The 24,211-nt window shown below is 47.3% G+C and overlaps 1 protein-coding gene across 1 annotated transcript in view; it reads left to right on the top strand.

Moving 5' to 3' along the window:
- MYO18B (myosin XVIIIB) overlaps positions 1 to 24,211 on the top strand; it is a 242,026-nt gene that overhangs the window by 97,752 nt on the left and 120,063 nt on the right. The window contains exons 22-27 of the mRNA XM_081802559.1: positions 2,815 to 2,880; positions 7,611 to 7,739; positions 10,165 to 10,308; positions 11,294 to 11,383; positions 23,296 to 23,415; positions 23,742 to 23,850. Of these exons, the coding sequence (XP_081658685.1) occupies positions 2,815 to 2,880; positions 7,611 to 7,739; positions 10,165 to 10,308; positions 11,294 to 11,383; positions 23,296 to 23,415; positions 23,742 to 23,850 (658 nt within the window). The remainder of the gene's footprint in view (positions 1 to 2,814; positions 2,881 to 7,610; positions 7,740 to 10,164; positions 10,309 to 11,293; positions 11,384 to 23,295; positions 23,416 to 23,741; positions 23,851 to 24,211) is intronic.

Genomic DNA, 24,211 nt, shown 5'->3' with positions numbered 1-24,211 from the left:
CTAAACCAGTAGGACCCATTCAAGGACTTTAGTAGGACTAACTCCTCATGTCTATTGAGCGCTTACTATATGGCAGGTGCAGCATGGTGTCTTCTGCAAGAACAACCACAGAATCTTCCAGAATAGATGCTGTTATTGCTCCCTCATGTTTCTGAAGAGGAGCCCAGAGCTCAGAGTAAAGGGCTTGTCCAAGGTCACGCAGTTATGAGTGGTAAAACCAGGCAGGATTTCAGCCCAGGTGGATCTACCTTCTCCAAATCCTGATTTTCCCCCCACAAACATCTACTCTGGGTGTTAACACCAAGGTCGACTTAGAAAAATTTCGTTGGCTGTAGGTTTCATTTATTTTTCATTCATCCGTCTTATTTGCAACCAATTTTTATTTTGTTTTGCTCTTGTACAGAGAGAAAAGATGCTGTGTTTTGGGTATATTGGTTTTTATGCATTCTGCTGCCTACAACTCCCTGGGAACATTTTTGGCTAAAATGTAATAAAACCACTGAGTTTGGGGGAGGGACATTATGGAATGTTCTTCCAGGAGGTCAGAGGAGGAAAATTGCTCCTAGATGAAAGTCTTGGACCAGACTTTTAAAAAGCATTTTTTTTTTAAAGTATCTTCGGAAATTTCCTGTGGTGCTGATGACCCATGGAACTGAAACTTATCTAGTAAATTACACCAGACCTGAAATACCTTTTGTTTGTTGCATGTGGCAATTACTTTTCTGACAGTTTATTCCAAAAATAGACTGTGATTTTCAGTGAATGGAAGGTCCATGAGGGTTGGTGTGGAGGTGGAGTGGGAGGTGAATCACAGGCACCACGGAAGCAGGTGTTACCTGTATTTTCCTGAGGGTACACATCTCTGGCAGGGCTGTTTCAGAGCCCGCAGACCTTGATGACAAAGGAAAATCCCATGACATGGCTGTGATTTGGCCAAGGCTGCGTTCAGGAAATGTCTTTGAGTGAATTTAGGTCTCCCACCTAGGTCTGCCCTTCTCCTTCTGCCCCACCCCCACACTTCCACCTCCTTTGGATCGCTTGTTCATTTGTTCGCTCTGTCATCGTATTTATTGAGCTCCTACTATGTGCCTAGAACAGTACCAGGTGCAGCAGAGGAAGTAAGAAATGAAGCAAACACCGGCTCCCCCCGCCCATACTCTGGGTCAGGCACACACGCCATTTATTCAGGAAATATTTGTGAAGGTGAGGTCGTCTCTGGCAGGTACAATGGGGGAAGGACAGAGTGAAGGGGAGGCTGTCACAGCAAACTTCAGGGACACAGCAGGTGACGTTCCTAGTGGCCTTGGGGCCTCTGGAGCTATCCTGGGCACTCGAGGTGGTTAAATCATAGATGGTGCAGTGTGACCCAACAGACCTCGATTCTAATCTGGCTCTGCCCCCATGTGACTTATAACCTTGGAGAAATGCCTTCATTTGTTGTTGTTGTGGTTGTTTTAATTGTGGTGAAATATACATAACATAAAATTTATCACTTTAACTATTTTTTTAAATATTTTATTTATTTATTTGAGGGAGAGAGAGAGTGTGAGTGAGAGAACGTGAGTTGGGAGGACAGGCAGAGAGAGAGGGAGAAGCAAGCTCCCTGCTGAGCAGGGAGCTGTACCTGGGGTTCCATCCAAGGACCCTGGGATCATGACCTGAGCCGAAGGCAGACGCTTAACCGACAGAGCCACCCAGGCGCCCCTATCATTTTAACAAATTTTAAGTGTGCAGTTCAGCAGCCTTAAGCATATTCGTACTGCCCTGCCTCCATCACCACCATCCATCTCCAGAACACTTCATCTTGCAAAACTGGAACTCTGTCCCCATTAAACACTAACTCCCCCTTCCCCCTCCCCAGCCCCTGGCACCCACCATTCTACTCTCTGTCTCCATGAGTTTGCTTAGTCTAAGTACCTCATATAAGGATTTGTCTTTGTGTGACTGGTTTATTTCACTTAGCATCGGGTTCATCCATGTTGTAGCATGGCTCAGAATTTCCTTCCCTTTATTTTTTTAAAAGATTTTATTTATTTATTTATTTGTATTTTAGAGATTGTGCAAGTGGGGGGTGGGAGGGAGGTGCAGAGGGAGAGAATTCCAAGCAGACTCCCCACTGAGCACAGAGCCCAATGTGGGGCTCAGTCTCACGACCCTGAGATCATGACCTGAGCCGAAATCAAAAGTCAGATGCTTAACCGACTGCGCCACCCGGGCGCCCCAATTTCCTTCACTTTTAAAACTGATTAATATCCTCTTGGGTGTATATCTTATGTTTTATGTATCTATTCATCTGTGGACAGACCCTGGGTTGCTTCCACCTCTCGGCTGTTGTGAATAACCCTGCTATGAACGTGGGCATCCCACTATCTGTTCAAGTCCCTGCTTTCACTTCGTTTGGGTATACACCCAAAAGGAGAATTGCAGGATCCTACGGTAATCCTAGGTTTAATTTTTAAAGGAACTGCCATACTGTTTTCCACAGCAGACACATCCTTCATTGACTTTTGCATCTTTGGGTTTTTATTTTTTCCTCTGTAAATGGGCATGGTGGTGTGAGGACCCACCTCCGGTTGCCATGGTGATATAAGGAGATGTGTCTGTGAGGGTCCCAGCAAAGCGGATGGCATACAGGAGGTGCTCAGTACATGCTCATCTTCTGCACTTGCCCAGGTGAGGTGGGGCTCTGTTGCTCAGACTCTCAGACACATGGAGTCATCCTCTCTTTCCCGATGCCTCAGCCAGCCAGCCAGCCTGACCTCCCATGGGGGACTGTCTCATTCTGTCTCTCTTTAACTCTCCTCTTCTCCCCAGGCTGTGGAGGAGCTCCTGCAGACCCTGGATCTGGCGAAGAAGGCAGTGGTCATTGGGCACAGCCAAGTGAGTAGAGTTTCTTTCTCAGGTCACTCCATTCATCCCATCGAGGACCCAGATGAGCCCCAATTCTTGTCCTTCATCGTCCGCTGGCTCTGTGGGCCTCCTTTGCAGCACACTGAAGACAGGGCTGGTGATTTTCTGCCCTGCCTATCTGACAAGGCCAGGAGTATAACATGTTAAAATATGGGAGGAAATAACATTGGGAAATATCATTTGTTAGAGGTTCGTTACCCTCCTAGGGACCAAAGCGGTCTGGAATCATTAACATCTTGCGCCTCAGTATGACTTTCTGAGCCTCGGAAAGAGCTGCCTTAGAACCCAAGAAGAAACACTCATCTTCACTCAGAGCCTTGTAACTTTTACTTTGCAACCAACACTAACCCAACTATAGTCCTGGCTGATTAGCAGCAGTAAGTGAAAGGTTAGGGCTCCACGAGAAGGCATGTGATTTTAATATTGAGAGAAACAGCTTTTCCCAAACTGGTGTTGAGCCAAAAGCCTTTCCCATAATATTTCAACATTTAGAGAAGAATTTCACAGAGTCCTGACATGCCCATATATCCTCTCAGTTTTCAAGAAGGAAAATATTGAATTTAGGGCTTCCCAAACTCTTTGACCATGGGATTTCCACCCTTTTGTCTTTGTGGAAGACCTCTTACCATCTCCCAGAACTAGTGTTCCATGGGTTCTAGTTTGGGAAGTAGGGTACGGAGATGGTAAACTCAAGGGTCATGTGGGTCAAAGTTCAGAAGTAGAAACTGGAGAGAGACTAAACCAAAGGAAAAATTGCTCCATTCCCTTCCCCACTCATCTGCTGATTGACTAACACCAACCTATAAACCTTTGTTGATCACCTCCACCTCCAGCCGTCATGCGAGGTGCTGGGGGAGGGGCCCTGGTCTCCAGAAGCCCACCGTGGTGGCATCTCTGGCCATTAGTCATTCTTAGAACCCTGAGTAGCCTGTCCCATCAAACCCGCTTCCTTAGAGAGCTCACAGTCTTTCATACAGTCCCTGCCCCATAGACACACAAGCCTCTCCCCACAGGCCTCTTGCTCTTGCTAAAATGTGTGGCGGGAACTGTACTTTACTGTGGCCTCAACCTGATTTATCCAGCTAGGAGTTGGCAGCGACTGGACCTTTGCAGACCTTTCTAGTAGAGGGAACAAACCTGTGGGTCCCTGGGCTACCGCCCGTGGCCAGGAGCTATGCCAGGCCCTTCACATATTGTTCCTTGTTTCCCTCGAAACTTCTTGTGAGATAATTAGCAAATCCCTTCTTTACTGTGCCTCTGGGAAGTAAGCCCCTTTTCAAGGCCTTCCAGTTACCTAGGAGTACAGTTATAGCTCCCGTGAAAACCAATATCCCGTGGAATCCCAGGGTCTTTTCAACACATTGTGAGTTCTGCTATTTATTAATGGAAATGTATCACATAGTCTTTACCTGTACACAGGTCTTTATGGCCCAGATTCAGAGCGCTTGCTCTTCAGCTCCAAGAATGTCATCCCCGTGGACCAGCAGTTCTCAAAATACGGTCTCTGGACCAGCCACCACAGCAGCATCCCCTGAGAGCTTGCTAGAAACATCAACGCTCAGGTGCCCCCACCCCAGACCTAGTGAATCGGAAACTCCGGGGGGGGCGGGACCCAGAAGTCTGGGTTGTAACAAGTCCTCTAGGGGATCCCAGCACATGTTCAAGTTTGAGAACCACTGGTCTGGATAATTACTCAGTTGTTTTTTTTTTTTCATGAATATAAAAATCAGTCTCTATCATCCCAGCGGCTTTTGTAGAGCAGGGAAGAAAACAGAGGAGGAGAAATCTTCATACACATATTCACATGGCGAGGGCAAGAAATCTAGAAGCCAAAACATCCCAATAACAACAACAACAACAAAAGCCATTGTTCTCGAGTAATACTTGGTATTCATTAAGAAACAGTCAAGAGCAAATTAAAGTCAACATATCCTTTGGAAGCCAGGCTAGCCTGTGATCTTTCAGGGGAGATGAAAGTCTTAGGCATGGCAGCATCAGACACTTCATAGGTGGGAAGGTCCTGAAGAGGAGGAAAGGACAGGTAGATCTGGTCCATACCCCGGCTCTGCTGCTTCCTAACTGTGAATCCTGAGTGAGTCAGTGGTCCTCTCTGAACCTCTGTCCCCTCATCTGTAAAACGGAGCCACTGCTTCCTACCCCCCAAATGAGCTGTGGAAATCAGGCGATTGTCATTTACTGGTGGAATGCATTTGTCAGTGGGGCGAGACGTTTATCAAATAGGCTAACATTGTCATGTTTGAAGAATGAATCTCCTCTAATCTGGAAAATGACTAGGACAGGAGCTAATTCCTTAGCAGTCCCAGATATGGGAGCTGTTGTCTTATCAGATTTTTTTAAACCGTGACCTTCAGCATTTTTAGAGGAAAAACAGCTTGCATGAACAGTGGCCCCCACAGATTCCTTAAATGTGGGGCTGTTGGGATATTGCACTCTGCTTGGGTCCGATAAGCCACTGGACCCACGAAAAGCTAATAATTTAGATGTTTCTTTGTGATTCTCAGCCCCTGGGGACTTATCAAGGCCTGTGCTGAGGGCCATGACATTTATGGTAAAGGTGGAAAGCCACGTGCCGTTGGCTCTGTGGTTGGCAAGATGTTCTTTAAAAGGAAAAAAAAAAAAAATCAAGATAAGATTCTGCACAGCCGATGACTTATTCCCGCTCTGTGTATGGTCGTTTCCAATTATCTTTTTAATGAAAGCTTCATACTTAATCAATAGTGGCTTTGGCAGCACCCGCCACCTTTTGTAATATACGAACTAGAGCTGTCATCATTTTGATCATTGATTTTTTTTTTTAATAGCAGCTTTTGGGACTCGCTAGCTTGTGAAATTAATACAGTCATTATTGAGGCAATCTGATAGGTAATGAGTCAATCGTGTCTTTATTTCAATGAGGCTAATTGCCTTGGTGGCTCTGGCTGATAGGAAGTGTTCCGTAAGGCCAGAGAAGGTTGCAAAACAGAGTTCGTACCGATTGGGCGTGCAAATTCTCATTGTCCCGTCGCTGTGGGTTCACTGTGGGATAGGCGGGGTGGTCTCCATTACAGCAAATAAGTTCAAAGGAATGGCCAATTGATGGAGACCCTTTATTCTACCTGGGATCAAACTGCAATTCAACCCCAAACTTCAAACGTTGGTATCGTAGCGAAGGAGGAAATGAAGCTTCGTGTTGACAGTGAGAATGGGGTGCTGGTGGAGACCTTGGCTTTGGGGCTCGTCAGCCACGTGAACTGGAGTCAGTTACATAAAATCTCCCTGGGCCAAGAGATTTCTCATAAGGTTGCTCTTTATTAAAATGGGACATAGGAGAAAGAGCTTTGAAAAACCTAGATGCCATGCAAATGTTAATTACATTCAGTGGTAACTGTAGTCGGGCCTGGAGTCAGGCGGAGGGAGATAGTCCTGATGTCACCGCTTGCTGGTGGAGGGTCATGGGGGGGATGCCATTTTTAGCCTTAGTTTCTCCTTCCATAAAATGGGGGATCACCATAACTACCATATAGGATGATGCACGTGAAGTACTTTCCCTGCATATATCAAGGGTTTGGGGTTCTGATCCACATTGATGGATAATGTGCCTGATTGCTTGATAATATCACTGATTAAGATTATTGGCACTGATTAAGATAATGTCACTGATGGATCCAGGGCCCCTGGAGACATTGAACATCTTTGGGGGTGATAAGCCACATTTGGCAAAGAAACATGCTGGGCTGGTCATAGAAATTAGCAGCAGATGGGCATCTGGGAAGTGACCCATGGTCCTGTCACTGACTCAGCTCCCCAGCCATTAGGGCGTCTTTGCTTTGCCTCTGGGAGCTGAGGCTGACTGGCTACCCTACCACGGCTGGCCGGAGCCGGCCTGGCCCCAAAGCGTCAGGTTCTCTGAAAATCCTTGTGTGCCCTGCAGTCAACGGGAGATGGCCCTGCGGGGTGCCAAGGAGGCATCGATCACTTTGCTGAAGAGGGGCCTCCATCCATTATTGATGAGCAGAGGCCTGGGAATCGCGGGCCACCCACTGTTTTTCCGTTAGATGCCTGAGCACCTTCTGTGGGTGGCACCAGCCCGGCTCCCCCTCTCCTGGCCAAGGAGGGCTGCCCTCACTCCCCCACAGCATTCTCTGCTCCTCCTTGTAGGGCAGGACTGAGTATTTCCAGGGTACTGCTTCTCTCAGGTGGCTGGCAGCCCTTACCAGAAAGAATGCACATTCCCGGGCTTGACCCTAAACCCATGCATTCCACCTTTCCTGGGGCGAAGCCTGGGAATCTGTGTTTCCCACGCTCTCCTGGCCATTGTGGTGCACAGAGCTATTTAGGCGAGGGCCCTCCTAGCTGTGGTTTTTCAAGCGAATGTGTGCCTGGGTCCCCTGCGGATCATGTTAAAATGTTGCTCTGATTGAGCAGGCTTGGGGTGGGGTCCCAGATTCTGCATTTATAACAAGCTCCCCAGTGGTGACAATACCACTCATGGGGGCCACATTCTGAGCATCCAGGGGCTAGAAGAAGGGAAAGAGGAACCATCAAGGGGCAAGATGCTTTGATCATTTAGACCCTCCATCTAAATGCACCTGCCAACAGATATCTCGGGTGGAGGCAAGGGAATTGGCTTCTCAGTGGCAACCGTCTTGCACTCCAGATTCAGCCCAATAGGAGTCACCTGCCACCTTCTCTCCTTCCAGGTTTTCCTCAAGGCAGGCGTGGTCTCTAGGCTTGAGAGGCAGCGGGAGAAGCTGACGTCTCACAGGATACTTTTATTCCAGGCGGCTTGTAAGGGCTTTCTGTCTCGGCAGGAATTCAAGAAGCTGAAGGTATGGCAGCCACTGTGCCTCATCAGCCCTGCAGAGGTGCGAGGTCCTGGCAAAGCAGCATCTGAGCTGATCTGGGGGTTGTGATCGCGCGCGCGTGCGCGTGCATGTCTCACACTCATGCTCGTGCAGGAAACCCTGCGGGATATTAACATCCGGTGGGTCTGGGGTGAGCACAGGGCTCTGCAGGTCTCCCATGATGGTGCCACTCCTGCTGGCCTGTGGGCTCGCCCTGAATGGCAGGACTTTAAAAAGTGACACTTCGCAAGATGTTAAGATTGTTTCTAGGGCATCGACATCAAATTACCAACGCTGTCAGACTTGATCTAGATTATCATGGGGTGGTCCAAGCCCCGCTGGGTCGGTTACGGTTTCCACCTGTCCCATCGCTGGAGAACTTGGCTTTCATGGGTCAGCAGGCAGGGCGTGACAGGACCTGGCCACTGAGGCTTTAGGGACCAAAGGGCTAGTTGGGAGTCTGCAGTCCTGAGCCACCCTGGGCCACTATCATTGGAGACCTTGGGAGACTGAATTTCCTCTCTGTAGCTTGGGCAATGGAGAAAAGGCAGCACAGCTCTGGAGATGCACAAGGACTATGCTTGACTCTCGCGTCCGGCGCTTAGTAGCTGGGTCATGGTGAAATGGGGTCCTGGGCGCTTAGCATGGCACGTGCCATCGGGCAGCTGTTCTATAAACACTAGCTGCTCCTCCCTTAGTATCCTCATTATTAAGTACCACAGCTAGCACGCAGTCTCATTACATGCGCCTCGAGTTCACGTAAATCTGTAAATTCAAGTATACGCACTTGGCAAAAGCAGGCAAAGGCAAGAACATTAATAATTAAAATTTTGTGGGCAACTCCACTGGCCCGCTGCTCTCCAGCAGCTTATACCCTTGGAATGACTTAGAGTAGAGGTTAATGAACACCCCGGATTCTGTCTGCACCCAGGCTGCAGGGGTGCAAAATCCCAACCCCACCATCAAGCAGCGGTGTGGTGCTGAGCACATGACAGGGCTGCTCCATGCCTCAGTTTCCCCACCTGTAAAATGGAAATGAGAGTAATGCCTACATTCCCGGGGCTGCAGCGAGGACTGAGCTAAGTCTGTAAGGTGCCCAGCGCCCTGCCTGGCCTGCAGGGAGAACCGTACCAGCTGGACAAGCATTGGCTTTTGTGATGGTGGTGACGGGGATGGATCTCCTGGCTTGGTAGTCAGCATGTTTCCCGCCTGAGACCACGTGTGGCTGGTGGTCCTCCAGGGGTGGTCCCCAGGCCAACAGCATCCGCGTCAACGGGGCACCTGTCAACCATGCAAATTCTCGGGCCCTGCCCTGATTTACCGAATCAGACCCTGTAGGGGTGGAGCCCAGCATCTGTGCTTTAACTAGCTCTCCCGGTGCTCGTGATGCACTCTCAGGTTTGAGAAGCATGGAATTCATGTTTACATTCACTTAAAGTGATACCTAGCCCCTAAATATCAACTTGTGACATAATCATGGCCATTGTGTCTTCCGGGTGATTTCGGGGTTGTTCAAGGATTTGCCTTTCACAGTGGCTTTTGAATCTAAGCCCCGCACAAGATGTGACCCTGTTGTATCATATTTTCGACTCCTCTTCCTCTTCTTCCTGGGTCATGCAAGATTGAATTGGAGCATAATGTCTGATCCCCAGAGCCCGACTCGATGAAAAGAGGCTTTCAAAAACATTTTTTAGGGCGCCTGGGTGGCTCAGATGGTTAAGCGTCTGCCTTCGGCTCAGGTCATGATCTCAGGGTCCTGGGATCGAGTCCCGCATCGGGCTCCCGGCTCCTTGGGAGCCTGCTTCTCCCTCTGCCTCTCTCTCTCTCTCATGAATAAATAAATAAAATCTTAAAAAAAAATTTTTTTTTTAAATTTAACATTTTTTATTTATTTACTTTTTTTTTTGAGTAAAGTTGATACCCAGTGTTACATTAGTTTCAGGCATACAACATAGTAATTGAAGTCTATACGTTACGCTGGGCTCACGATGCAGTTACTGCTTGTCACTATATAGTGCTATTACAAAACCATTGAAAAGAAGTTTAAAAAAAAAAAAGATTATTTATTTATTTATTTTTGTGAGAGAGAGAGGGAGGGAGCATGCACATGCACAAGCAGGGGGATGGGCAGAGGGAGACACATACTGCCCCCCTGCTGAGCAGGGAGCCCAGTGCAGGGCTCCATCCCAGGACGTGGGGACCACGACCCAAGCCGAAGGCAGACGCCTAACCAACTGAGCCACCCAGGCCTCCGAAAAGAAGCTTTTTTAATTTTTAAGTTAGCCAATCTCTTCCATTAGCTATGAACCCACTTTTTCCATCCCTTTTGCCACCACCTCCTTGCTCTCTTTCCTTCACCTTCCCTGGGTTGGGAAGGGCCCCTCGAGTTCCTGGTCTCTTTTCCCTGCAGATTCGCCGCCTGGCTGCTCAGTGCATCCAGAAGAACATGGCTGTGTTCCTGGCAGTCAAGCACTGGTCGTGGTGGCAGCTCCTCGGTTCCCTCCGGCCCCTGCTGAGCGCCACCATCGGGGACGAGCAGCTCCATGCCAAGGAGGTCAGTACAGGTGGCAGGAAGGGTGTGGGGTGGCCGCTACCTCTTCACATCCCCATGTTAGTGCTTACATCCAGACTCAGTGCCCCCACCCTGTAGATTCTTGATCTAGAAATGCTCTGCCCAGCTGCCCCCTTCCAGATATCCCTCTGCTCCCATCAACACAGACACAGACCACCCTCCCTCCTGTGTCCAGCTACATGTTAGGTTTGTGGCTGCTAGGCAGATACCCCATTACTCCCGAGGGGCACACAAACACTTACAGTCCATCCCAGAGAGACTCAAGTGGTGGAATCTTTGAGTCCTTGATCTCTTTGCCTCTCAGAGAACACTCCTCTTGCTTTGCTTTTACCCTGGTAGCGCCCACCTTTTACAAGTAACCATTTTGATTGGTTTCTGTTTTACCTTTGCTGTTGTTTATTCTTGCAAAATTAGCCAATTCACACATGCACACAGAGGTCCTTTCTCTCCCACACCAAAGGTAGCATACTGTTTATATTCCTCTGACACTGGTGTTTTGCACTTAGAAATGTATTTTGAGAGTCACGCCATGTCCAGTTTCACAGAAGTCTTCCCAGTTCTCTCCCCACAACAGCCCAGTGCTCCTTTCTGTGTGCATTCTGTAGTTCATCCCAGAGTCTGCTATGGGTGGGCATTTGGGCTCCTCCTGATGGTGGTACTATGAGCATAACGCTGAGCCACGGGCAGGATGGTGGTCTCGGGGAGGATGAAGGGCCAAGCACACCCATCTCGCTCAGACATCTCCAGTCAAGCAATGGACTCATTCTGAGGAATTGCATTCGGCCCCTAGACTTGGATGTTGATGTTTAGAAATGGGGAAAGAAAAAAACCCCTTGTAGGAATTTAGCATTTGGGCATCATTACAGATGGGTTGGCAGAATCACTCACTCTATTCCCCAGACGCTCTTACCCCACATGGAACCTCTGCCTCTGGGCCAGGCTTCTGTTAAGGTGTTTGCTTTTGTAGGAGGAGCTTACAATGCTGAGACAGAAGCTAGAAAAATCGGAGAAGTCACGGAATGAACTCCGGCAGAATGCAGACCTGCTAGAGAGCAAGGTACTCCATCCCTCCTGTGTGGGGTCCCTGTGGGGGGTGAGGTCTGTTGATGGGGGAGGTGATGATGCACCTGACACTGTGCTAAGTGCTTTACAAGCCTCCTCAAAATAACCCTGTGGGGGTATGCTGTCCTTGTCCCCATTTTGCAGAGGAGGAGACTGAGGCTCTGAGATATTAGGTCTCTTCCCAAGGTCACACAACTAGCATGTGTAGCACTGAGATTCAAACCCATATCATTTGACTCCAAAAGGAAGAATTTCTAACATAAGTCACAAAAGTACAAATCACGAGGAAAAAATTGACAAATTTGACTATATTAAAGTAATCAACTTCTGTTTATCAAAGCATAAAATGAAGAGACACCACATACTGGGCCATGAAATTTGCAACACATATAACTGGCAAAGAGTATTTGGACATGTAAAGAAAAACCCTCCAGTAGGAAAAAAAATGGGCAAAAAGAGGAATCGGCAAGTCCCAAGAGGGGAACTCTTGTTTCAAGAGTTCCAATGTCCAGGAATTCAAATGGCCAGGAGACTCATGAAAAGATGCTCAAATTAACTAGCAATCAGGAAATGCAAATTAACACCACAATAGGTACCGTTTCACACCTTGAATTGGCAAGATCCAAGTCTGAGGTAGCCATGTGTTGGCAAGGATGTATAGCAGCAGGAATTCATATGCTGTTGTGGGGATGTAAATTGATCTCTTCACTCTTGAGCAACTTAACCGTGTCTCTGAAAGTTGATCCTGTCCGTACACTGTGCTCCAGCAATTCCATTTTGGGTATATATGCTAGAGAATCTGTCTCACTTACATAAGAAAAGGTGAGAAGAAGTATAGAGGAGTGGCCTTGTCATGTTGAAAAAAATGTAAATATTCACATGGGAGTCTATCAATAAGAGAATGGATGAACACATTTTGTTAGATTAAAAATTGAGTTGCCAAAAGTAAAAATGAATACAGAGGCAGGAAAACTATGGCCCACAGGCCGAACCCCATTGACCATCTGTTTTGTTTTTTGTAAATAAAGTTTTATTGGCACACAGCCATGCCTGTTTATTCATATATGTAGTCCCTGGTAGTTTTCATGCTACCCTGGCAGAGCTGAGTAGTTGTCACAGAGACTCTATGATCTACAAAGACTAAAAATATTTACTGTCTGGCTCTTTATAGAAAACATGTCCTGGCTCTTTAACTAGAGATACATGAATCTACATGGATTGCCCTCGAAAACGTAACACTGAAGAAAAATGATTTAAGTTACGAAAGAATCCTTACAATATGATATTGGATATATTACCTTTTAAGTATGCAGGACAGTACTGTCTATGGAGTGAGGCATCTGCTATGTGGTTATGGTGTGAAGATATTTCATGGGAATCGTAACAGCAAATTCGGGGTGGTGGTCCCCTCTGGGGGGTGGAAAGGACACGTGATTGGAGATTATATTGGGGGGCGAGAGTATGACCACTTTGCTAATATCTTCTGTCCTTAGTTGGGTATTGAGTTCACAAGCTGGGGATGAGGACGGAAGCCAGACGGTCCCTGCCCCCAAGGGAACTACTGCAAATTCCAGATTCCTAAACAAATTCATAGAGTATAACATGGTCAGGGAACTGTGGGTAGACCAAGGAAGAGCTGTTCACAGAAACTTGCTGTTCCCCCTAGTTTTTCAGGGCTGGGACTCTAGTAAGTCACTTGCGTAGGGCATAAAATTTAAAGGGGTGCCAAAAACTCAGCAAGATAAATCATATTTCAATGCAGGATCTTTTAAAATGTAAATCGATGCAAAAAAAAATCCATGATGAGCCAAATATCAAAATTTCAAATAAATGCAGGACTGGTGGGCCAGGATTAAGGTGAGGCAAGTAAGGCAATCGGTACAGTGGGATCCTGTCTTTATTTAAATTTTTGATGTTTTATTCATCGTGGATTTTTGGCATTAATTTTGACTTTCTTAAATATTTCATTAGAATGTTATTTATCTTGGTTTCTGAGTTTCTTGGCACTCCCTGAAATTTTGCGCCCAGGGTGAGTGCTGTGCCCATCTCATCCTTAGTCCCAGCTGTCATTCAGAGCCCTGGGTAGCTCACAGGGTCCTGCTGAAGCTCAAAGGAAGCCCAGTTATTCACCCAGTCAATAAATACAGATGAGCACCTCCCATGTACCAGGCATTCAGCTGGCCACCTCGAATCCAGCCAGGGAGAAGGCAAAATCCCTGTCCTCACAAGGTCCCCAGGCCAATCAAGGGAGACAGACCACAAGTAAATAAACAAGCAAACTACTTTTAGATGGTCAAGTGCTATAGATATTAAGCAGAGGGAGGTGACAGTCGGGGGCGGGGGGCCATTTTTTGCCTAAGTGGTCCAGGAAGGCTTCCATGAATTGAGATGTTTGTCTAGTGGTGAATCATTTGGCGTCGCCATCTATGTGCAGATCTGGGGAAAAAGAGTAGAAGTGGCAAGTGCAAAGGTCCTGAGGCAACATGGGATAATATTTGTCAGTTTAGAGCAAAACTGGAGCTTTCCACACCTGTGAGCCCATGGTGCTATTATTACCAGTAATATTGCTTGGTTTCATATGAGGATAGTGGTGGCTATAATTGAGTTCATGATCAAGCCAACAGAACAAATTCTCCTTCCTCTGTTGACAACCCAAGCTGAGCCTGGTTGGCTCATGTGGGGACATGGAATGAAGTTTGGGGTGGGGGCTATCTCTTTTCCAGCCCTTCTCATTCCCCTTATAGTTGTGTCCACTCTCCCCACCAGAGGTTTTCTGTCCAACTCCCATGGACAAGGAAGAGGCAGTGACTCCTGGAAGGGACAGTCACAGCACATAGAGTTAGGTGAGGCTGGGCAGAAAGGCTTCACCATGGGTCTATGCCCTCTTGGGGAAAATACTGTAAAGAGGAGAGGAAATAACACTCAAGTACCACCCCCCCCCATCCCCCAGTCTCATTCAAGTCTCTAGAGAGCATGCAGCCTGACCTGTCTTGCAGGACATAGCAATGGTAGAGCAATAGAAGCGAGAAATCAGAGAGCTGTGTGTGGGTTGGGAATATCGGTGACTTCTCTGTAGAAACTCCTTCCCACTGAGCTGACATTTGATACAGTAATTCATCACCAACTGTCAAGTCAGACTTGGGGACTTGGGGTGCCTCAGCTGCCAGGGGAGACTGGAGAGAGTAATGAGGTGAACATCATTAGCATCTAACGCTACAGCTTACACAGCACTGGGAGAAGGAAGGGAGGGGGCCGGGCTTCTGAGACCTGAACCAAGCATTCAAAGTGTCAGCAACCCACAGAATATTCTACTCAGGTTCTTTGTGTCTCTGTATTGTACATGGTTATGAAAAGACGTACGGGGCCTGGTAAAAATAAGATAAAATTTAAAAAGCTAAGAAAGTCAGAGCAATGGAAAATAAGAGTTGAAGAGCATATCAGACCAGAGGAAGACTTAGGAAATAGAAATTTACCGCGAGCCTTAGACTCACTCTCACTTCACAGACTTTGCATGGGCTGTGCCTGCCACCGTTCTCACCTGGTTAATGCCTGGTCATCCCTTTTCACCCAGTTTAGGTGGTACTTCTTCCAAGAAGCTTCTGTTAACAGTTTGTAACCCTTAGCTTTGTTAAGGATGGGTCGGGCCCATCCTTGTGCTTCCTGTCACTGGGCCTTGTGCTTCCTTGTGCTTCCTGTCACTGCACTGATGGGTGTGTCCTAACCCCGCCCTGGTGTGCCTGTGTCCCAGCTAGAGGGCGAGGCCCTAAGGGCAGGGATGTGTCTTTGCTCATCACAGTGGCCCAGCCCCTGGCACAGAAAAGGCACCGGTTGGGTGAATGGAGCCATGAGAGGTAAACTGAAATGTTGACACTGAGCTTCCTAGCAACCAAAGCAAAGAGGGAAGCAAGATATTTCAAAGACATGTCCCCAGGTTAAACACACTCACGCATGCACATGCACGCACACACATACACCTGTTGCTTGAGATAATACTAATTTTCCCTGGTATTGAGATATTAGAGAAGTTTCTTCTAGGAGTCCACATGAAAAGGGGAACTAAGTAACCTGGCAAAGTACAACCTCAGTAATGTGTGTATAGTAAATAGAAGAGGGGATCTATAGGAATGCTTTTGCAGACATCGTCTTGAACTACAAGGCAAGGGCATGATATCAATTCCCTAAAAAATTCAACTAGTAGTCAAAGCAGAGCTTTATTCAGGAATCACATTTAGGTGGACTGAGTGTTAGGGTTTCTTCTTCCTTCTACCCGGGTTCTCTCCCCACCCCTTCTTCTTCCTTCTTTTTAAACTTTATATTAAGGTCCAACATACAAAAAAGTGCACACCTCGTAAGTATACAGCTCAATGAATTTTCACAAATTGAACACACCAAAGCAATCAACACCCATATGGAGACACAGAACATTCCCAGCTCCTTCCAAAGCCCCCCTCATGGCCCTTTCAGCCACTACCCTCCAAGGATAACCACAAAACAGACTTCTAGCAATATAGATTAGGTATTTTTTTTTTCCTATTTTTGAACTTTTCCTAGATGCAGTCAAATGTGTGTACCTGTTTGTGTGGTTTCTTTCATGTGACATTGTTTGTGACAATCATCCATGATGTGGGTGGTTGTGGCTTGTTCATTGTCAACTGCTGTATAGTATGCCATCATGTATATGGAGCGCTATTGATCCATTCTACTCTAAATGAGCATTTGGTTGGTTCTGGCTTTGAACTGTCATGAATAAGCCTGCTGTGAACATCCTTCCACGTGTGTTTTGGTGCACATACCATACACTTTCTATTAGGAATGCACTCGAGGTGGCTGGGTGATGGACACTGGGGAGGGTATGTGCTATGGTGAGTGCTGAGAATTGTATAAGACTGATGGATCACAGACCTGTACCCCTGAAACAAATAATATATGTTAACTAAAAAAAAAAGGAATGCACTCAGAATGGAATTGCTAGGTTTTAAGTTTTTCTATATTGGGTTTTAATTGACACAGTCAAACACTTCACTCAACTTTATGTATCCATTGACCCTCCCACAGCAGTGGGTGAGCATTCCAGTTGCTCCACACCCTTACCAGCACGTGGTATTGTCCTTTCCATTTAACGATTTTGTTGGGCGTGCAGTAATCCCACATGGTGATTTTAATTTGTGCCTTTTCACATGTGTTTGGCTATTAGTTATCCTCTTTGGTCAAAGAGGTCTTTCAAGCCTTTTGGCCATTTTCAACTGCTTTTCTTATTGATCTGTAACAACTCTTTATATACTGTGGATATAAGTTCAGTTGTTGGGTATATGTGCCACAGATCTCTTCCTCTCCTCTGTGGCTTGCCCTTTTGGATGCAGTAATTGGAAGATTTATTTTTTGAAGTCCTGAGTCTCTTCAGACCTGCCAGAGCACTAAGAAGAGGTCAAAGGACTCCAGAACTCCCAAACCTATATCAATGGCAATAGATAGACTTCTTTGGTTTCATTCTGTATTTTACTGATTCCCAGATGCACACTATTTCCCACCTGTCTGCATCTCTGTAATTGTCATGCATCTTGACAATCACTGGCATCTTCCACTAAAAATTAGTAGCACTTTCTTTTCTTATGTTCCATAATGGATCATCTTATCATCAGAGGCTGCTGAGATTTGGTGAAATGTAGCAACCTGGGGCCCAAGTAAGATTTTATTTGAAGAAAGGTCTTTAATTCTTTCCCCTCCACCAAAACAGCTACTTTGATTTTTCTTTTTACCAGTTGCTTTTATATGTTATAGAGCATCCGAATCACCTGGAGGGAGCCATATACCATGTAGCTTCCCCATCCCATCTCCTGAGGATTTGACCCAGGAGGGAATCTTGGGGGAGGGGCAACCTTCACTGCTTCTTTTTAACGAGCCCGGAGGTGAACCCGATGCAGAGTAATACCACGTAAGAGCAGTGGTTCTCATACTCGAAAGTGTGTCGCAATCCCCTGGAGGATGTGTTAGAATAGAGTGTGCTGCTCCCCAGCCCTAGAGATTCTGAGTCAGTAGGTGTGGGGAGGCCCTGGAGGTTCGGAATTTCTCCTGAGCTGTCAGGTGATATGGAACCTGCTGGTCTGGGAACCACACGTTAAGGAACAGGTAGAAGGTATGCGGTTTCTCCTTTCATGCGGTTCTACTTTCTTAGAAGAAGAGTTTCTGTTGACAGCTGGGAGGCAGACAGTCCTTCGGGCCATGTATCATGAAGACACCCCTGGCCCCTTTCACAGCCTCTGCACCCCACCCACTTGTCTCTGTAGGAGGGGGGAAACAGTTGATAGAAATGTTGCTAAAACATGTTGTGCCTCATCAGTGGAAACTCCATTTGACTAGGCTTATTAAAAAGACAACATTATTGCAAAATGATTTAAGTGCTTCATTTGCGAAGGAGCAGAAGAGATGAGACGCCTCCGGGAAGCTGGCTATAAATATTCTTCAAGCGTGCAAAATCTGCCTGGATGCAAAGTGGGGTTTTTTATTTTCACCGGAAAGCAGGTCTCTCTTCTTATAGGGATTTTCTATAAGGCTGTGGGAGCACATGGAGAAAAATGAGAACGGGGTGTTTTCTTCCCTCTCTGGAATATCTTCTGGGTTTTCCCGAAGACTTTATTTATAGCAAAAGACAGTCCCGTGCACTCTGGATGTCTGGTCTCATTAGCTTGAAAAGTTTCATTTTTTGGTAAGGAATGGCTGAGAGAGAATCCACTGGGATCCAGCAGGACACGGTTTAGGTTGGAAAGTGTATTTGCAAAGAGCTGGGGAGTTTGGCCCTGGCTAGTCACGAGCGTGGCCAGCAGGAGCTTATCTCTAGGAGGGAAGGGAAGTGACTTGCCGGGGGTGATGTGGTCAAGTGGTGACTGAGTCTAGATCATATACTAGACTCAGTCTTCTGACTCTTAGTGCCCTGCACAGCACTGTGCCTCTGGGGACTGGATGTGGCGGCTCTGTCATCCCCAGGAGAGTAGGACAGCCTGGGTGCCTCGGGATATTAGGGTCTCTTGAGCCTTAGCTGCTGGGACATGCTGGGGAGAGTGTCCTTCCAGCGGAAAGCTAGCTGCCGAGGTTCTCTGGCCAAAGTGTGGGCATAGTCACAGGTGACCACCGTGGGCTTAGCTAAGACCCCACAAAGGAGTGCACAGCTGGAATGTTCTGCATGCCTCATTTTTTCCATATAAAAATGGGGCCATCATGTCTTCTCTGCCTATTTTGTAACGCAGATGAAAAAGCTAGCGGAACTGGACTAGTTAAGGGATGGATATGTTGACCTGACCTGGTGTGTCTGGTGCGGGAGCAGAGGGTGGATCAGGGCGGCTGGCTTGGGCCCTCACTGCCACGGGACAGTGGGCCAGTTCTTCCAGTGTCTGAGCTTCCGTGTCATTAGCAGGGACATGGTGACCGTGATGGTTCCATACTCTTTTTTTTTTTTAAAGATTTTATTTATTTATTTGACAGAGAGAGCCGGGACACAAGCAGGGGGAGTGGGAGAGGGAGAAGCAGGCTTCCCGCCGAGCAGGGAGCCCGATGTGGGACTCGATCCCAGGACCCTGGGACCATGACCTGAGCCGAAGGCAGACGCTTAACGACTGAGCCACCCAGGCGCCCTCCATACTCTTCTCCACAGGGTGGTATGAAGGCTGCGTATAAAGTCTCATACACAGCACGTCTTCACACATCACCACCACCACTAACATATATGTGATTGCATCTTAGCTCTTTCTGTACCCCTCAAAGCACTCAATGCCAACGAAAGGAAGGAATGAAATCACGTTGGATTGAGTAATTAAAGTACTGTTTAATGAGCAACGTGTTTGTGCCGGGTGTCGCGACGCATCCCCTTTACCTGCTTTGTCTTGTTTTACCTTCCCATCAAACTGCCAGGAAGGTATGATTAGTACCCCTGTGCTCTAGAGGGGGACAGTGAGGACCCAGAGAGGGGAAGTGATTTGTTCAATATCACACAGCTGGTGAGTAGCAGCGCTGGGCTTTGACCCTGGGTCCGGGCTGACTCCAAACAGGCAGTGAGAGATGAGCAACAGTTCCTCGGACTGGGAATCAGGTCAGGGAGTGGCTCATCCTTCAAGCTGAGCTGGAGCCGGCCAGGTGACTTAAGGAGACATTCCAGGTGGAGGGCACAGCAAGAACAGGGACAGAGGGCGGGGACCTGGGTCAGCCCCTGCAGTCCTGGTGGTTGGAGGGTCTCATGTGCACGGGGAGGTTAGGGAGTGGCGCTGGACTCCCCGTGGGACCTATCCACCATGACCTTGAACAAAATCACTTCACGACTCAATGCCTCAGTTTTCTGTTCTGTGAACAGGGAATGACAAAAATGTCTCTCCCCAGCATTCAGTGAGCTTTTTCTTCTGCAAGGGCTTATAATGAACCAATTCTTTTCATCAAATTGAAACGTACTGGGAAGACCATGAAAGGCCACTGCTTGCTCTCTGTAGATAAGATCATTTGGGGAGTTTTGAGAGCTCTTGAATATAAGAGCCAAGGACAAGGTTGAGCTAAGACACATGGATGCTCTACATGTGGTTTTATCTCCCCAGCTCAGCAGAGGGATCCTTGAAGGCAGGGCCTCGCACACAGTTGGTGCTCACGTAATGAATGACAAGTGACAGTGACAGCCCAGAGGGTCCCATGTGTGCTCAGCATTTAATGTCCATCAACATTACTTGTTACCCATTGTTTCTCTCAAACTGCAAATGATGCCAGTGAGCAGGATAGATATTATTTCTATTTGACTCCATGCAAAATGTACCACAGATTCATTCATTTCTATCCCCTTCTCTTTGACAGATCTTCGGAGTCATTGTCCCTAAGGAGAAAGAGAATTTCTGATGATTTGGCTTAAGGGGTGGATCTAGGGAGGTTTTCGGAATAATTTCTAGTTAATTGATCCTTGAGTAATCTGCAAGGATCCTTCTGGGTTTGCCAACCAGGCTCTCCTCTCATTAAATTGGTTTTCGTTTTATATTCACCTAAATAGCTCTGGGCATGGTGCCCACCCCTCACCTCTATGGATAAAGCCTGTGGGCCCCGAAATGTAGGAAGCGAGAGGGGTTGGTGGGGACAGGGACAGATCGGGGGCTACTTGTCTCTGTGAAAAGCATCTGTCATGTCCCTAATTTGAAAGCATTAATTATCCTTTGGGCTCTAGACTTGGGTTGTGTAGAACTCAAAATTAATGCATTAAATTAATTTTGTGCTCCCTTTGCTCAGGCTGATTAGCACAGATTAAATTTCACACTAATTGGCTAAGGCAGGGAGAACACAATCCTGCTGATCTCGGGGATGGGGAGGCGGGGGGTGAGGGGCGTGATCTGGGGCGTCCCTGGATTGCTCCAGCCCGTATTCATGCCCACCGCAAATGATCATTCCCCCAGAGGCAGTGTTGCTGTGTACCTATAAGTAAGCCAGTCTAACCCATCTCAAGCCAAGTGGGAAGCCAAGATTAGGAAGAGATTCTGGCAATTTCTAGGGCAGTAATTCTTAAACTTGGTTGCGCTTAAGAATAACTGTGGAGTGTGTTGAAATTCAGATCCCTGGGTCCCACCGAAGATTACGATGGTGTGGGCATTCTGGGAATCCTGGGCTCCACATTTTAACGACCATCCCAGGGGACTGCAAAAGTGTTTCCCCAGAGCACATTAAAGGTACCAGCATAAGGAACAGCAACAGGAAGCCCCACCCCAGAGACCGCCAGGACCGCCCTGGGAGAGAGAGCCCCTGGTTTGTGAAGTGGCGACCGTTATCTGGACAGGAGGCATCTGGGTTCAAGTCCCAGTTCTGTCACTCACTTGCTATGTGACTTTGGAATGCTCCCCCCTAAGCCTCCTCTTTTTCCCTGTTTCAATTGAAATGCGCATTTCGGTCTGAGCCCTCACTGGTGTGGTCACCAAGATGGGTAGCCAATGGGCTGGAGGAGGGGCAAAAAAAAAATGTGGGTGGCATAGAATGTTCTAGAGCAACAACCCTTGTTTTTGTAGCTCAATTTTGGGGGTCTGTTTTTTAAAAGATATTTATTTGGTTTTGTGTTTTGCCGATGACGAAAATGGTTAAAAAATCAACAGTACAGAAATGCATCACAAGGAAATTGGAATCCCCTGTGAACCCACCCTTCTAGGAAAAAAAAAATCCCTATTAACAGTCTGGGAGTGCCTTTTTCTGTGCAAGTACAAACAAAACAAAAATGGGAACATGCCAGACATTCTATTCTGCAACTTTGCTTTTTTCCCCCCGCCCTGTTGGCAATATATCTTGGGGACTTTTTTTTTTCACATCAAAATGTATAGATCTTCATCCTCCTTCTTCATGGGGCAGAGGAATGATTTTTGAGACCGCCTGTGACCAGCTCGGGAGGACAGCTGGATTCCATGCTGGAAGGACCACTTAGCGTCTGTGACAACACCCCCCAGTCGTTTCTCAGTGCCACGCACTGGGTCTGATGGGAAAGGAAGTGTTTAGGCATCTTCATGCACAACATTTATGGCATGAGATGGGAATGCCACAAGGACAATAGACCTTCCCCGATGCAGTACATTTTACAGCTCAGGCGACCACAGCCCCAGAAAGGAAGAGATTCGTCCAAGGTCACAGAATATGTTAGGGGTTGTGTTTGGACTTGAACTCTGTACCTTCTATTTTTTTTTTTTTTTCTTTTCCTTCCTTGTATCTTAACCACTGCCCTCCATGGAGGGAGGCTCCGTTTCCCGAACGACCCTTCTGTGTCAGGTCATTTCTGAGCCTCTTAGTCATAAACAGTCCACGTATATCTGTTTCTCTCCTCACTTGCTTTGGCATATCCTTGAACCTGGAAGGCTGCACTTTGGAAAAATTATAGCCCAGAAGCCTTGACCCATCTGGTATCTGTAGTTGGTCGTTGATGGGAAAAAAAAAGTCAGTGCAAGTGGGAATTCATTAAAAGAGAGGTGTTTTTATTTTTTGCCTCGAAACAGGACTGCCTTAACTCACTGTATTTCTGAGGTAGGATCACAGCCTGTAGAGTGTGAGCACCTGACTCCAGACCCACTTCTTCCTTTCTTAAAGCATGACTACGTGATTTCCACTTTTGATCTCATTAAAGCAGAACAAATGGTTCTGCTTTAATGAGAGTTTGTTTGATTACAGAAGCCTAATTTTGTATTGTTTTTTTTCCCATAGTTTTTGCACCTGCAACTATTTGAAAAATAAATGTATTTGAATTAGAATTTTAAGTTTTTTTTTTAAGATTTTATTTATTTGACAGAGAGAGAGACAGCGAGAGAGGGAACACAAGCAGGGGGAGGGGGAGAGGGAGAAGCAGGCTTCCCACTGAGCAGGGAGCCCGATGCAGGGCTCGATCCTGGAACTCCAGGATCATGACCTGAGCTAAAGGCAGATGCTCAACCAACTGAGCCACGCAGGCACCCCCACAGAGAGGTTTTCTAGCTGAGGGCATTCCTATGTGGTGGGCACCTGTGTGTCTTACTGAGGGAGCCTGCTGGGAGCAAAATGGCTCGCTTAGGTAAGGAGAGTTTCTGCTAGAACAACTTACTAAATTGAGTACTTACTATGTGCCAGCCCTGGGCTAAGCTTTATGTGGATGATCTCCTTTAATTCTCAAAACAATTCTATTAAGTTATCACCTACCCTCTAAAGTTGAGAAAACTAAGGATCAGGTGGGCATCCTGCCGGGTTCACAGTCACACAGCTGGTGAGTGATGGGCCAAGAATTCTAGCACATCAAGACCAGTAAAAACCTGACATCCACCCTCTTAACCACCTCATCACACCGAGAGCTGATGATTTGTCCACGGGTGGTCCTGTGGAGGGGGCATGGGGGGAGAAGGGGTGGCGGCCCCCCACGAGTGACCCTGTTGTAACTCCAGATTGTGATTCCAGATTGCTGAGTTGACCACAGAGCTCGCCGACGAGCGCTTCAAAGGGGATGTGGCCTGCCAGGTGCTGGAGAGTGAGCAGGCAGAGCGGCTACGCGCCTTCCGGGAGGTCCAGGAGCTGAAGGTGAGTGGTCCCCAGGGGGTGGCGGGGGTGTGTGGCTTTGGCTGAGCAGGGTGGCTGGGAGTGGTTGGGCCTGCCCCCCTCCCCATCTGCTCGCAGGTGGGAGCAGTAAGCCTAAGCAAGATGCGCTGGTTTACAGACTCCCATGTTCAAGGTCCTGGAGGACATTTGGGTCTTCCTAAGGCTTGGCCTTGGAGGTGCCCTGAATGAGCACTATGCAAGGGCTAGACAGTCCCTGGCTCTGGAGGCACCACGGGGCTGGGGGTGGTGGATGGCGAGGCCCAGGCTCTATCAAGCTCCAGCTTGACACGTCAAGGCCTTTCTTCCAGAGCAAGTATGAGCAAGTCCAGAAGAATTTGGGAGAAGTGCAGAAGCAGTTGGAAGAAGCCCAGCAGAAAATTCAGTTGAGTGACTTGGAAAGGAGCCACACTGGAGGAGGTGAGCAGACTGGGACTCTTGCGGTTAGACGTGGGTGGAAAATCCTTTTTGTTCTATTCATTCATTCATTCATTCATTCATTCATACACACTGAGTCCTTACTATGCTCTAGACACTGCTTTAACGGCTGACACTTCGGCAGAGCACACGGGCACACCCCTGCCCTCCCAGAGCTTCCGATCTAGTGCAGACATGGAGCAGAGAACCCAACAGTAGTCCGAATAGCAAATTATCAACATGACAGGTACACTTCAGTAAGAACGCAAAGAATGATTAAAAAAAAAAAAATGCTCTGGGGCAAGGCACCTTTATAATTATATGAATATTTTTCATATAAATTTTGAACAAGGCATTTCACTAT

The sequence above is a fragment of the Leptonychotes weddellii genome, chromosome 13, assembly GCF_054177405.1.
Source record: "Leptonychotes weddellii isolate Sample4059 chromosome 13, ASM5417740v2, whole genome shotgun sequence".
NCBI lineage: Eukaryota > Metazoa > Chordata > Mammalia > Carnivora > Phocidae > Leptonychotes > Leptonychotes weddellii.
Note: the sequence above shows the minus strand (reverse complement) of the source record. Positions and strands in the feature narration are given on the sequence as shown.